Raw genomic sequence first — 15,073 nt, 5'->3', positions numbered from 1 at the left:
AACCACCCAGCTGGGAAGGGTGCTAGCTGGGTCCCAGCCACGGGTGCTTCACTTCCAGGTGTAGCTGCCACATCTTTACAAGGAGGTTGGGTGATAGAAGACAGGGGTGAGACTGGGTTTATTTCCTTTTACACTTGGTTTTAAAATCATTGTCATGTATTTTTTAGCTGCTCACTGTAGCATTCTGTGCAGAATCAGCTTTCCTGTTTAGACAGGGGCATCAGAAAAGTTAGAAGACACCTAAACATTTATAGAGAAGGAAATTGCCTACAACTTCACACTTAGGTGGTGCATTTCCACTAACCTTTTGTCAGCCTGTGTTCCTTTTAAAATTTTTTTGTTGGAGCATAGTTGCCTAGCAATGGTGTGTTTCTGCTGCACAGCAGAGTGAATCTGATCTACCATACACACATCCACTCTTTTTTAGGTTTGCTTCCCATGTAGATCACTGCAGAGCCCTGAGTCCCCTGTGCTGTATACTAGGCCCTCATTATTTATCTATTTTATATGTTCCCAGTCTCCCAGTCCATCCCACCCTCTACTCCCCACCCTGCTAACCGTAAGTTTGTTCTCTCCATCTGTGACTCTGTTTGTCTGCCCATGTTCTCTCTCACGTTTACAATTCCTGTGAACCAGCCTCTTCTTAGTAAGGACTCTTTCCTTAAGGATGCTTAACCACTGGTATTTTTTCTCAGGGATTTCTTCCCGTGTGCAGACAGGGGATCTGAGCAGGTCAAAGCCAGGGTGCCGTGGAGCCAGGACTTAGGGGTGAACCATCGGTAGTTCCAGAATGTTGCTTCCTTCATGAGCCACTGGTAACACTTAGACAGCCGTGCTGCTGGCTCGGACCATTCTAGATTTTCCATGTGTGTTTCTCCAAGCAACTCATAAGATCAGTATCCTTATAGTCGTGAAGCACAGGGATGTTTGGTAACTTGTCCAAGACTCCATGGTTTGAACCATGACAGGCCCCAGGGATCCTGGCTCTAGGATCCCTGCATTGACCCAGCACACCCACCACATTGCTTCTCCTTGAGAAGGATCTTTGCTGCCAATGGCCTGGGCCCACCCCAGCTTCCCTAGCCTTTCACCCGGTAGCTCCCACGGTATGGGGCCTGCAGAGGTCATGACCCTGGGAGTGGGCCAAGCCCGCAAGCGTTCATCCCAGATAACTGCCTCCAGCTGGTGGAGGCTCTCTGCTTCCTGTGTCTCTTCCGAGCCTCTGGCGGTTCTGGGAGCTCTGATGCCGCCTGTGTTGGGTGTGTGTTGCTCTTTGGGGCCAAGCCTGGTGGCTCCCTGCTCCATCCTCCGAGGGTGCCTTCCTCCGGCCTGTCCCCAGGGCTGCAGCTCGGCGTGAATCAGCTTTCAGACTCCCCTTGGCTTGGGCCCAGGCCTTGGCAGCCCAGCGTCCAGCAGAGCTCCTGCGGCTTGGGGCTTCACATCAGGTTTGAATTATGTGGAATCTCAGCGTCCGCAGGCTTTCATCCTGGCTGTGCTGAGTCACGCTTCCGTGGTAGCAGGCAGCCTGCATGCCTCCTGCGTGTGAGTCGGCTGAGGGCATGTGTGTTGTTCGCCTGCTCGTGTGTTGTGTCTCTGTGTGTATTGTCGCTTTCTGTGCTCTGGGTGCTGCGTGTCCCTTGTTTCCGTGTGTATATGTCATTTCTCTGCCTGTCTCGTATCTCTGTATACCGGCCTTATTAACGGCTTTATTGAGATACAATCTACACACCATGCAAATCACCCGTTTAATGTGTACAGTTCAGTGGATTTTTATTAAACGCACAGAGCCATGTAACTATCGTGTATATGCGCTCAGTCTTGTCTGACTCTGCGACCCCATGGACTGTAGCCTACCAGGCTCCTCTCTCTATGGGATTTTCCAGGCAAGAGTACTGGGGTGGGTTGCCATTTCCTCCTCCAGGGGATCTTTCTGACCCAGGGATCGAACCTGCGTCTCCTGAATCTCCTGCATTGGCAAACAGATTCTTTACCGCTGCACCACCTGGGAAGCCCATGTAATTATTACCATGTTCGATTTTAGAACATTTTCACTCTCTCAAAAAGAAGCTCTGTGTCTTTTATCAGCACCCATCACCCCAAATTCATAACCTCAGCCTCAAGCAGCCACTAATCTATTTTCTGTCTCTCTAGATTTCCCTGTTTTAGGCTTTTACATGAATGGAATTGTATAATACGTGACTTTTTGTGACTGACGACTTTCACTTTGGAGAAGGAAATGGCAACCCACTCCAGTACTCTTGCCTAGAAAATCCCACGGATGGAGGAGCCTGGTGCAGGCTACTGTCCATGGGGTCGCAAAGAGTTGGACACGACTGAGCGGCTTCACTTTCACTTTCTTTCACTTAGCATAATGTTTTCAAGATTCATCCATGTTGTCGAATTTTTCAGCATTTCTTTCTTTTTTATGGCTGAATAACATTCCATTGTACAGATACACCACATTTTGCTTATCCATTCATCTGCTGATGGGCATTTGGGTTGTTTCACATCTAGGCTGCAGTGGACGTTTGTGTAAAGGTTTTTGTAGACTTATGTTTTCATTTCTCTTGAGTTTATACTGAGTAGAAGTGCCGGCTCATGTGGAAGCTCTGTTTAATATTTTGTGAACTGCCGGACTGTTTTCCAAAGCGGCTGCATCATTTTACATTCTCACCAACAATGTATGGGGGTTACAGTTTCTCCACATCCTGTCAATACTTGTTAGCGTCTGACTTTTTGATTCTAGCCATCCTTGTGGGTGTGTAGTATCTCATGGTGTTTATGATGTGTATTTCCATAATGACTAATGATGCTGAGCATCTTTTCATGTGCTTACTGGCCATTTGTATATCTTCCTTAGAGAAATGCTCAGATTCTTTCCCCATTTTAATTTCTTTTTCTTGTTGTTTTCTAAATTTACTTATTTATTAATTTATTTATTTGACTGTGCCGGGTCTTAGTTGCAGCAAGCAGGAATTCAGTATGGCTTGTGGGATTGAACCTGGGCCCCCTCCGTTGGGAGCATGGCATCTTAGCCACTGGACCACCAGTAAGGTCCCTCTATCCCCATTTTTAAATTGGGCTGTCTTTTTATTATTGAGCAGTAAGTGTTCTTTATATATGTTAGATATCTCACTCATAAGGAGAGCTGAGGCTGGTTTCTTATGTCTTTGTACCCCACCATCAAGCCCAGCATGCAGTAGATGCTTCATGAAAACGTGAGGACCTATTGAGGGAGGAAAGGATGGCCTCAGGGTGTAGGGGTTTGTGGGTAGGGCTGCCCCCCATCACTTGTCATGAATCAGAGACAATGGCCCAGGATGATCTTTCAGAGGGGCTGGTCCCTGCAGGCTATGTTGGATGCATCTTTCATCCAACTGACTTAACAAAACCATGAGGGAGGTTGGAAGACTTACAAACACCTAATCCCTCTTGATTTTTGACTTGAGCAGCTAGGGAAAAGAGTGTCATTTGCTGAGATGGGGAAGGCAAGGGGAGGAATAGGTCTGCTTTAAAGGTTGAGGTGCCCAGTGGAAGCCCAGGGTCTCTATCAAGGAGGCTGTTGGACATTCCTCCGTGGACTTCAGGGAGGGGTCAGGGCTGAGGATGTAATTTGGGAGGTATCTGCAAATACATGGTATGTAAAGCTATGGGATCAGGGGAAGTCCCCAGGGAGCATGTGTGTGGCTGGAGGAGCTGAGAGAGACCAGGACAAAGAAACAATGTCTGGCTCTGAACACATGAGGTCTCAGGTGACTCATGAGGGCAGTTTCCAGGAAGTAGTGGTTCTAGAAGCCCCTGTGGGGTGGATGGAGGAGAGGTACAAGGCACAGAAGTGGAGGCAGTGAGAAGTGTGGACAGCTGTGCTGTGGAGGGAAAAAGAGACCCTGGCCATAGCTGGGCAGGGCTGGGAGGGAATTTCACAGAGATCAAGTGCATTCATGTGTCAGCAAAATGATCCAGGAGACAGAGAGGGCCTGGTGATGCTGTAAAGAGGGATGCTAATTGCAGGAGTTAAGTCTTGAGGAGGTGAGATGGGGCTGGTCCTAAGCTCAGGGTTTGGTGGGAGGAGAGGGAGGGCGCGGCTATGGGAGTTCATGCTGTGATGGGAAAGCGTGCTTGATGGTGCCTGTTCTCTCCTTGAAAACAGGAGGGGAGGGGAGGGTGGATGCTAGACGTCCAAGCCCAAGGGAAAGTGAGAACGCCAGTGTAACTGGGCGGTGCTGTGGATTCCCCGGTCAGCATCGGGTTCACCTGAGAGCTCTGGCCCCTGATTTCAAGGAGACCCGTGGGCACCATGAGCATTTCCTCTGTCAGTGTGCAGACATGGAGTGGGTGGAGACTTGGGTTGAACCAGGACAGAGGCTTCTCTGGGAGAGCAAGATGGAGGGAAGGGCAAGAGAGAGTTATGAGTGTCTGCAGAACTATTACGTATCATGATGGAGAAATGCAAGGTGATGAGAGGGGGTAAGGACTTGGAGGGGAGATTGACAGCGGTGGAATGGTGGGGTCATGTGTTGGAAGTCTTAGCGAATTTTAATGGTAGCTGGAGCCAGCACGTTGAAGTTCCTGAGGGAGAGAAGGAGATACCCACAGTCAAAGTTCCTGAGGTTGTACCAGGTGATGTGGTCTTGCGGGGAGCCTGGCGGGCGGTGGCTGGGGATAGAAGCAGGTGGCTCTACTGGGGGAGGAGCTGGTGGAAGCCGCTTCTGATTCTCATGCCACTCCTAGTTGTGTGCATCGTCCCAGCCTCCACTTGCTGGGTTATCTTTTGTCTCCTCCAGTGGCATAGTTTCAGGTTAAATTTGCTGGAAGCCTAGAACCTAAGACAGCACAGCTGGCAGTAAAAGCCTCGTGATGGAATTTCCAGGACAAGTTCAAGCCTGAGAACACACTCTCCTTGGGAGGTGGCAGGATGCTTGGGTTGGGGGTGGCCTGCACTGCTTGATTCCCTTCTGGGGAGGCCCCACAGAGACTGGCTTTGGAAGGAGAAGGAACGGGAGACTGGCCCACTACTCCATCTTGAAATGGGCCCTCCTTCTGGGCATTTGACACATGTTAGCCAATCTGAGGGTGCAGCAAGGGACCTCAGGATTCCCTTTTCCCAGAGGACCTGCAGCTGTCCTCTCAGAGCCAAGTCACTGGCTCTACCTGGACCCAAGCTGACCCCTGCTCACTGTCTCTGCACCTGACTCAGCACAGATGGACCCTTGCCCTTGTCCAGGGCATCCCTTGGGAATCTCTTTCTGTGGCCTCCCTGGAGATCTGTCTGTTGGCTCATTGTACTCTCCCCTCCCAGTTTACATGCTAATAGGTGCAGTTTTAGAATAAACATGTTATTCTAACATGTACATACTAATTTCAAAATAATGTGACTTCAGTTATCTGCTGAAATATCTGGGACCTCACCCTGATGACAGATAGCTGCTGGTAACCAAGTGAACTCATTTATGACCCACAGTAGTCACCTACCCAGTCATTAGCTGTCTCCTTCAGATGACCTGGAATTATGCTTTGGACTTGGGTTTTTTCCTGAGGGGAAACTGGACAGGAAAACCACAGTTAGCATGACCTGAAGGGTTCTGGATGAAGGATTGCAGCAGCAGGTGTCACCTTTGCAACCAAAAACAATGTCACAGCCATATTATAAAATTGGCCCCTCCATCAGCCATGCACCTTCCAGGAAAGGGCCCTCAGAAGCAGCTGTGTTAAAGGGTCCAGACCAGGGCAGAGGGGGCCAGGCCTGCCCACTGGTGGGTTTCTATTTGGAGAAATTGCCTGAGGGCCTGTACAATGTGTGGCCCAATTGGATAGAATCAGCTATTTGTTGTTGTTGTTTTTATTGTATAAAGAGCCTTTCCAGTATATATTTCCTGCTTACTGTTTCCAGAAGAATAAGTTATGGGTGAAAACAGATATGGCTGACATTTATTTTCCATTCTACCAGGATTTATTTTCTCCCCGATTCTTGATTTCTTATACAGAAATTTGATCTGATTTTAGTGTCTTAAAATTAGCTACCACTTTTCAGAAATATAAACATCTCATAAATTGAGAGACAGGAGTAATTTGGAGAGGAGGAGGAGAGCCAGAAAGTTCCCGTTGCCAGTCTGTCTGCCCTGAGTGGTGCCTGGTTTCCTGGCCAGGGCAGTGCTGAAGGGGAGTGTGGGCCAAACCTCTCCTGGTGCAGACAGGGAAACCGAGGGCGTTTGGAAGGGACCAGCCCAGGCTGCCTCCTGATCTGGTGGCTGGGCCTGCCTTCCCATCCCTTCTCCAGGAGGAGGGTCTTAGACACTATGAGAGAGCCCAGACCTGGATTGGAACTGCCTGTCAAGACCTGGGCGTGATGCCCAAAATACATGAAGATGATCACTAGGGAGGTCCTGCCTTCAGTGCCAGGGAGGGCTGGTGAGATCCTCAGTTACAGAGAGGTTTGAAGCTCATTTTTCCAGGTTGCATGTCAGGGCCTTGGGTCTTTTCCCTAAACAGTTCACTGGGGTGGGAGAATAAGGATTCTTCTAGCTATTCCCTGGGGAGAGGCCCGAGGACGTGTTGGGGGGCTAGGCTAGTCCCAGGAATCCATGGGCTTCCTTGTCTGCTGGAGCAGAGTGCTGTGTGAGGTGGGAGCCCTTTCAGGGGAGAGGCCACCTGGGCAGTGGGTGGGGTTGGCTCCCTTTAGGGCTGAATGCTGAAGCTTTGGCTCACCCTCACGGCAGTGGTAGAAGGTGGACTGGTTTTCATCGAGTGTTTTTGCCCAGAGGTGGGAAGTGAACAACCTGCTTGCTCTGCAAGGTCAGAACCAGAGGCCCAGGGACCTGCAGATAGGCCTATGAGAGGAATGTCTCTTTGCTCCAAATGGGCCCCCAGGTCAGGAGCGGCCCCGGGATGGCCCGAGGTAATGGAGCATAGTGATGAAGAGCCACCCGGAGCTGAGCTCTGCTCTAGTGCTGTCCCTAACTTGACGAGTGACTCTGGGCAAGTTATTTAACCATTCCATACCTCTGTCTCCTCATCCATGAGATGGGTCTAATATCAGTGCCTACCTCATAGGTTGTTGTAAAGATGAATTAAGATGTGTAAATGTGAGCGGCAGACACTCTTAGTGTTGTTACTGAGTCGATAAGGCATGTCCGACTCTGGGACCCCATGGACTGTAGCACACCAGGCTCCTCCGTCCTTCACTGTCTCCCGGAGTTTGCTCAGACTCGTGTCCGTTGAGTCAGTGATGCTATCTAACTTATTACTAGCGATGGTAATAAGACTTCACAAAGGGCAGAATGCAGGGAAGTGTGTTCAGCTCAGTAAGACAGTAAGAGTGTCCCTGCAGAGATCAGGTTACATCTTGAGAGGGGGAGCTCTCTGTCAGTAGAGGCATCCAAGCAAATATCAGAGGTCCCCTGACTAGGGTATTGAAGCCTGAGACTGGGGCAGACATGGTGATCTTGGAAGGGGGGCATGAGCTGGAAGGGGGGCGTGAGCTGGAAGGGAGTGCCTTGTAGCCCAGCCCATTCTGCCCGCATCTTTCTGTGCCCTGCAACCCTCATGGGAGGCCATGAGGTCTGGTGGCCATGGTGACTCAGTGGGTGGTGGGGCGCAGGGAATGCCAGATTCTGAAGGATCCTCTGGGGCAGTGGGTTAACCAAGTTCCAGAACAGGGGAGGCTACGGTGAAGTGACCCAGTGTGTGTGTGTGTTTGTGGGGGGTTGCTGAATGGAGTCTTCTGCCCCTTGGTCTAGAGAACTCTTCTCTGCTAGAGGAGAGGTGTGATGGGCAGAGAGAGAGCAGCTGCAACCCTCGGTGAGCCTGGGCTTGTGTGGGTTTGGCCTGGATGAAGCACAGGTCATCTGACTTCTGCTGTAAGGGTCTCTTGCTTTGCTCGTTGCAGGGGGGCTTCAGTGGGGTGGGAGCACTGACCTTGGGGATTAGACAGGCGTACAGAGGTGGGATGGGATGGATGGGCAGGGGCCTTGGTGGAGAGTGTCTCTTGGCAGCTGAGCTACAGTAGCTTTGGGTGGAAAGCCCTGAGCCCTGTCATCCTGTGTACCCGGAAGACTGGCTTCCTTCAGGGGCTGTGCATATCCTCAGTGGCAGAGGCTCTTCGACTTGGCCATCACTTACGCAGGGCTTCCCTGGTGGCTCAGATGGTAAAGAGTCCACCTGCAGTGCAGGAGACCCAGGTTTGATCCCTGGGTCGGGAAGATCCCTTGGAGAAGGAATGGCTACCCAGTCCAGTATTCTTGCCTGGAGAATTCCATGGACAGAGGAGCTGGGGAGGCTACTGTCCATGGGGTCGCATAGAGTCAGACACGACTGATTGACTAACACACTTTCTGTGCAGGTTTCGCATAGCCTCTTCCCATGAGCCTGAATGCCTCCCCAACCCCACATGGGCCCTCCTGCTCCTTCATCTGCATCCAGGTCCCTTACCCGCTGTGTCCTTTCCAGCTCCTGTGGGTTTCTTTTGCCACCCTGTCAGTTTCTCCCTTCTTTCACTATAATAATTACCCTCCTGCTGGCCATGGGGATCGAGCAAGAACTACCAATCCCTGGGTGACCGTGTGAGTCAGGCCAGACTGACCACAGGTCTCCTGGGCTGTATCAGATGGGACTATGCAAGGAAAGCCTTCTTGTCTCTGGTGTCAGAGCAGAGATGTAGCTGTGAGAACATACCTTGTCTGGGAGAGTGAAGCTGATGCAGAGGGCCCATGAGGAGGGTGCGGAGAGAGCCAAGGCATTGGGCCCCTCATTTCCAGCGCCTGCACCTGCCATGGTTTATCCAGCGATCTATATGCTCCCCTTTGGTCCAAGAGGGTGCAAGCTGAATTTCTGCCCCTTGCAACCGTGAGCCTGATGGGTCCCTGCCCATCAGGTACACCTGCCAGAGCAGGTGTTTGGCCATCATCTTCTCTGTAGTCTCCTCCCTTCAGATGATGAACAACTCACAGCCGAAGTCTGGGCCTCATTATCTGTTTTTCACTGCCCTGGGCACGTGGCAGGTGCAGAAGTTAAAAAGAGAAAGCACTTTAAAAGAAAGGATGCCTGCTTAATATAGAGTTTGACGTTGACATTTTAATAAGCAGACTGGAGCTTTTGCAGACAGTTGAGCATCCCCTGATAAAATGGTTACCCTGAGGAGCTCCAGACTTACTCCGGTAATGCTGCTAATTTCCCTAGAAGACTTTTTGGCCTCCTGATTGGTGCAGAAGGCAGCTATCTTGGTTTTGATCCAAGATGGTGTTGGCAGTTTGATGAAGAGACATAGCTGGGAAGGACAGGAGGAAGATGGGCTGCTCCAGGAGGTTCGATGTCGTGTGTGCAGGGAGCCTTGAAGGGAGTTCCCTAAGAAGCAAGCTCAAAACGGGCTGAGGTGGGAAAACTGGTGGAATTTAGTTGCGTAAAGTAATGACTGCTTTAAAAAGAGGCAGCTCCTATTCAAACAGGAAGGCCCAATCGATTTATAAAAATAGTTTCCTTCATTCCCTGTTTTGTGTTCACAGCTGCATTCCCAGTGTCTGGCACAGGGCTGGGATGTAGTAGGCACTCCATAGGTGTTTGTGGAATGAGTGAAGGAATTCAACAAGTAAGTATTTATTAAGCATTGCCTCCTATTTTCCAGGCACCGTGGCGGGTGTCCCTCACTGCTTTATAGAGCTGACGTGTGCGTGGGGGCGGGAGGCTATATAGCTACATATGTATTCACACACATTTCATTATATGTTTCATTTACCCCTGTGAATATTGCCTTCATTTGGGACCTAATAACATGTTGGCTGGGCTCGGCCAAGGTTATATTTTTATGTTTTTTTTATTTCCAAAGCCAGCACTTGATATTTTTAAGGAATTCTTTTGATGCAGGTGAAAAATCAGATGAAAACATGGAGCACACGCTCCTGGGGCACTGTCCTCGCTCGTTTATTGTCAGCAAACACAAGCTGCACACACACATGCTTTAAATCTGAAATAACAGCACTCTTTGCTGGAACTGGGGTCCAGTGCCCACCTTAGGGGGACTTCCCAGGTGGCACCGATGGTAAAGAACCCGCCTTCCAATACAGGAGACGTAAGAGATGCAGGTTCAATCCCTGGGTCGGGAAGGGCCCCTGGAGCAGGGCATGGCAACCCACTCCAGTATTCTTGCCTGGAGAATCCCATGGACAGAGGAGCCTGGCAGGCTACAGTCTATGGGGTTGCAAAGAGTTGGACATGACTGAAGCGACTTAGCGTGCATGCGCCTTTGTTTAGAGGAAATGTGACGTGGAACCCCATGAGTGCACAGCACAGTGAAAGTGGATCTGTTATGGACACGATGGGAGGGAGGGAGAGAGGGAAGGAGAGAGTGGGATGAACGGAGAGAGTAGCGTGGAAATATCTACACTCCCTTATGTAAAGTAGATAGCCAGTGGAAATTTGCTTTATGACTCAGGGGACTCAAGCCAGGGCTCTGTGACAACCTAGAGGGGTGAGATGGGGAGGGAGGTGGGCGGGAGGTTCAAGAGGGAGGGGGCATATGTATACGTATGGCTGATTCATGTTGATGTATGGCAGAAACCAGCACAATATTATAAGGCAATTATCCTTCAATTAGAAATAAAGAAAAAGAAAAGTGGCTCTGCTTTGCTTGTGATGGGCATGCGGGCCCTTGCTTGGCCACCTAACACCCTCTCCCCACTTCCCTGCTGGCATCCAAGCCCCTAGAGGAAGAGCCTGCTCTCGCGTGGTCACACTCATTCGCACACACACGCACACCTGTCCTGCTGTGTGTTCACATCTCTGCTCTCTCCCCCTCCCCCTCTGCTTGCCGCATCCCTGGTTCAGGCCGGCCTCATCCGTACAGACAGCACCGACTACTTCATCGAGCCCTTCCAGCGCGGGCAGCAGGAGATGGAGGCCGGCGGGAGGAAGCATGTGGTGTACCGGCGGGAAGTCGTCAGGCAGCCACGGACAGAGCCGCTCGGGGACCTTCACAATGAAGGTAGGCTGTGGTCGGGGTGCCAGGCCTGCCTCCCTCCACATCTCAGGGATGTTTCCAGGTAACTTCTGGCCTGCGCTTTTCAACTCCTGGCCTCAGTCTTCTCATTGGTGTAATGGGTCTGGGCCGTATAGATCTACTGCACCCGCAGGGAAACTGCCCTCTGTTTTAGGGGCTGTGATAGCAGGCTGGAGTGGGGGCCAGAGGAGCTACCTGAGTCCCCTGAACAGAGGTCCTTGAGTCTCGGAGCGGCTCAGCGTTGCTTTGCAAGGCTATTCTTCTGCCAGGACAGAAGGTGGAATGACTGCAGTTAGCTTCTCCCCCTGGAAATCATCTCCACCTCTGGGAACCACAGGAAGGAGGTTTTTAGGGTACTCGTAGGGAGACTGCCTGGGGTCAGGCCATCAGAGTCAGCTCTGTGTCCAAAAGACCATTTAAAAATCCTACCTCCAGGGACTTCCCTGTGGTCCAGCGGTTGAGAATCTGCCTGCCAGTGCAGGGGTCACGGATTCAATTGTTGGTCCGGGAAGATTCCACGTGCCAGGGGGCAACTAAGCCCGTGTGCCCCAACTACTAAAGCCTGCATGCCCTAGAGGCTGAGCTCTCCAACAAGAGAAGGCACTGCAATGAGAAGCCCGTGCGCCACAACTAGATAGTAGCCCCCACCTGCTGCAACTGGAGGAAAGACTATGAGCAGCAACAAAGACCCAGTGCAGCCAAAAATAAATGGATAAATAATTTTTAAAAAAAGCCTAAATGTGAAAAAAAAAAAGAAGATATCCTACCTCCAATGTTGTTTACTATGTGACCTTAAGCAAGTTACTTAACATCTCTGAACCTGTTTTTCTAATCTGTAAAGTGGGATGGTCATTGCTAACTCTGAGGTTTTATGTGTTATAATGTTATAAATGTTGTAATGTGTATAGAGCTCTCAGCATGGAGCTTGGCGCGTGGTAGATGTTTGATGAATGGTTGCTCTTGTTAAGGCTTTGTTACTAAGGTAACTGCTGCCATGTTGGGGTGAGAGTCTCTGAGAGGGGCCTCTGTGTAGCCAGTGGGCAGCATCAGAGCCTGCCCACCAGCAGTACGCAGGACCCATGGTTGAGCCAGTGAAGTGATGAATGTGTTGTGTGCTGGTCCTAGGCCTGTGCCAACTTCGTAGTCCAACTGAGCTTTGTCTCAAAGCCCCTTTGGCCATGAGGACATGCATGGATTCCACCCTCATTCCTGGGTGGAGTCTGGCCATGAGTGACACCCCCTCCTGCCTGGGCCCTGGCAGAGTTGGGCCCAGCGTGAAGGAATGCCTGGAAACCAGTAGTCCCCATGTACAATGTGTCCTTTGAAGCCTCAGCTGCTCTCCCCGTGTTGCTCTTAAGTGACGCCACACTTATGTTATGACGGTGGAGGGCTCTGCAGTTATGTTATGATGGGGGAGGGGTTGGGCAGAGCCTCAGGTGGCTGGGCAGGGTTTCAGGAGCTCAGTGGTGACCCAAACTGTTACCTCCACCACTGCTGGAGGGAATGACGAGTCTCCCTTGGGGTCTGTTTTATCTGAGGCCAGCTCTGAATCAAAAGACCACAAATCCTCCCTTTTGAGAGAGACCTTGGGGAAGTTCTCCTCCAGGGCTGTGAGCCTGGAACCAGCCCTAGTCGGCCACCGTGATCAACAACGGGGAGGCTGAGACCACTGAGCTCCGGGTGGGGTTCACGCCTTGAACGCTGCCCTGTCTCCCCCTCGTCGGGTTGCCTGGCTGTTCGTCCTGCAGGGGGTGTTGTGCCCTGGGCCCATCTGGGTTCTTCCTTAGGAAGACAAGGGTGATAGGGGACTTTCTTGGAAACCTGTGACTCACTCTGTTATTTTTAAGGCGAGCAGCAGGTCTGAGCCTGGTATGTGACGTTCTTTTGGGTGTGCCTGTCTCCACTTAACATTCTTGGTTAAGATGAAAGGTTTGACCTCGAAGGCTGTGCCCTGCACGTTCCCATGCTCCTAATGTCCTGTCCCCCCTCAACCCACAGTCCTGCTCTGTAGCCCTCTTCCCACCATCTAGGTCACTGGAACCTGGATGCTTGTGTGCCCGTGGCCAGAATTCTGGCTCCTTGGCTGGGGTTTGGGGCCACCAAACACCAGGGTGGTTCATCCCCTCAAGGGCAACCAGCCAGCCTGGGGCTTAACGCTGCTGTTGCTGCCTTTTTTTAATTGAGAGAAAATCCATTTAAATATATACAATTCAGTTTTTTTTTAAACTATATTCACAGTTTTGTGGGATCACCATTATTGTGCTCACCATCACAATTACATCCCATATTAATGGATCACCATCACCGTTATCTAATCCTAGAACATTTCCATCACTCCCATAAAAATACCGCATGCCCATGAATCAGCTGTCACTCCCGTTTTCCCCTTCTCAGCTCCCTGGCAGCCACTAATCGACCTTCTCTCTCTGGAGCTTTGTCTCTTTCGGACATCCCCTATAGACGGAATCATACAGTCTATGGCCTTTTGTGACTGGCTTTCTGTCACTTAGTGTGCAAAGTCAGTCTCCGCTGGTGCATGTTGCAGTACTTCATTCCTTTTCATGGCAGAGTAATATTCCACCCCGTGGGGAAACTACAGTTTGTCTGTCTGTTCATCTGTTGGTGGACATTTGGGTTGTTTCCATTTGGTGGCTATTATAAGGCTGCCGTGAACATTCATGCGCAAGTTTTCATGTAAACATGTGTTTTCCATTGTTTTCAGTATATACGTAAGATGCTATAAAGATGTAGGTCCTGTGGTAATACTGTGTTTAACTTTTGGCGGAACTGCCAAACTGTTTTCCAAAGCAGCTGCACCATTTTACATTTTCTCGGGGCTTCTTGGGTGGGCTCACTGAAAGTTTCTGGTGACCTGCTGCCCCCACCCTTCCCTATATGCTTTGAGAATTCCCTATATGTGGCCTGCAGGATGAGAAACACACAGAAGAGGGTGTGAATGGATCTTCTCCAAGGTCTGTGGCTGATGTCAGCAGGCCCTCCGCAATGCCTCTCACTGTTTTTTGAGAGAGAAATCTGGGTGGGCCCTGTTAGGGTGTGATAATGGGGAGTGGCAGGCCTGGGTTTACATTCTGGATGTTTACCATGAACTTGCTGTGCGACCTGTGATGAGTCAGGTGACCTCTCTGAGCCTCCCTTTGATAGACCTGGCAAGGAGAGCTGTGAAGAGTCAATTCCCCTTTTCCCTTGCAGTGCTGAAACCTCCAGGCACTGCTCCTGTGTTGGGAGTGGCTATTATTATTCAACTCACTCCATGGAGAGAGCCTTTGACCTTCCTCCTCCCCTGCTGGGGGTCTCTTCCACTCTCCCCCGGGAGTTTGTCTCTGGGCTGCTGTGCTCACTGTTGGGCTCAGATAGCAGGGCCGCCAGGAGCTCTGTGCAGTGTCACCTGCCAAGCGAGAGGCATGGCCTCAGGGGCAGTGAGGAGGGACCCCGGCCCAAGCCCTGCTCGCCAGCCTGTGCATTGCTCAGAGGGCCAGCTGCCCATTTCTGGGCTCTCCTCTAGGCACAGTGGCCATGCATTCCCCAACTCTTAAATCTAGGGCATGGTAGATTCCTTTGCATGGCAGTGCCACTAACCAAAGGGGAAATAGAAACAGCCTGGAGCACTGTGATTTCCTTGCTCCGCACTCAGCCTTCAATCCCTGGAGTACCCATGTGCATGGAGGCTTAGAGGCAGAACTTGGGTGCCCATCGCGTCTTCCCTGAGGATCACCACACTGTGGACGGTAGCTCCTTACCCTCAGTCACAGTGGGCCCTGCGGTCCCCATGCTCGAGCAGGTCTCCCGCTCCCCCTCTGGCCGGCTCAGGTGTGCCCTCCTCCAGAAGCCTCTCCAGCCCCCCTGTCCCGGTTCGGGTCTCGGTGTGGAAGCCGGCCCTAGTTAGTGCTACTGGCTGGTACCTGATGGTACTCTATTGTTGCTGCCCAGTCTCTTATCTGCCACCTGCATTAGGCAGGGCAGCTCAAGGACAGGGTCCTGCCTTCCTCACCCACCACCGTCTGCCCTGCTAGTAGTGTGGGGCCCCTTCTGCAGCCACACCTCTGGAGATGTGCTGGGACTGTAGTG

At 51.2% G+C, this 15,073-nt stretch overlaps 1 protein-coding gene across 1 annotated transcript in view; it reads left to right on the top strand.

Annotated features, from left to right (window-relative positions):
- Window positions 1-15,073, top strand: part of ADAMTS14 (ADAM metallopeptidase with thrombospondin type 1 motif 14) — a 97,248-nt gene that overhangs the window by 15,407 nt on the left and 66,768 nt on the right. The window contains exon 3 of the mRNA XM_052640147.1: window positions 10,816-10,972. Within this exon, the coding sequence (XP_052496107.1) occupies window positions 10,816-10,972 (157 nt within the window). The remainder of the gene's footprint in view (window positions 1-10,815; window positions 10,973-15,073) is intronic.

This window comes from Budorcas taxicolor, chromosome 5 (assembly GCF_023091745.1).
Source record: "Budorcas taxicolor isolate Tak-1 chromosome 5, Takin1.1, whole genome shotgun sequence".
Taxonomy (NCBI): Eukaryota; Metazoa; Chordata; class Mammalia; order Artiodactyla; family Bovidae; genus Budorcas; species Budorcas taxicolor.
The sequence above is the reverse complement of the archived record's forward strand: the minus strand, read 5'-3'. Positions and strand labels throughout refer to the sequence as shown.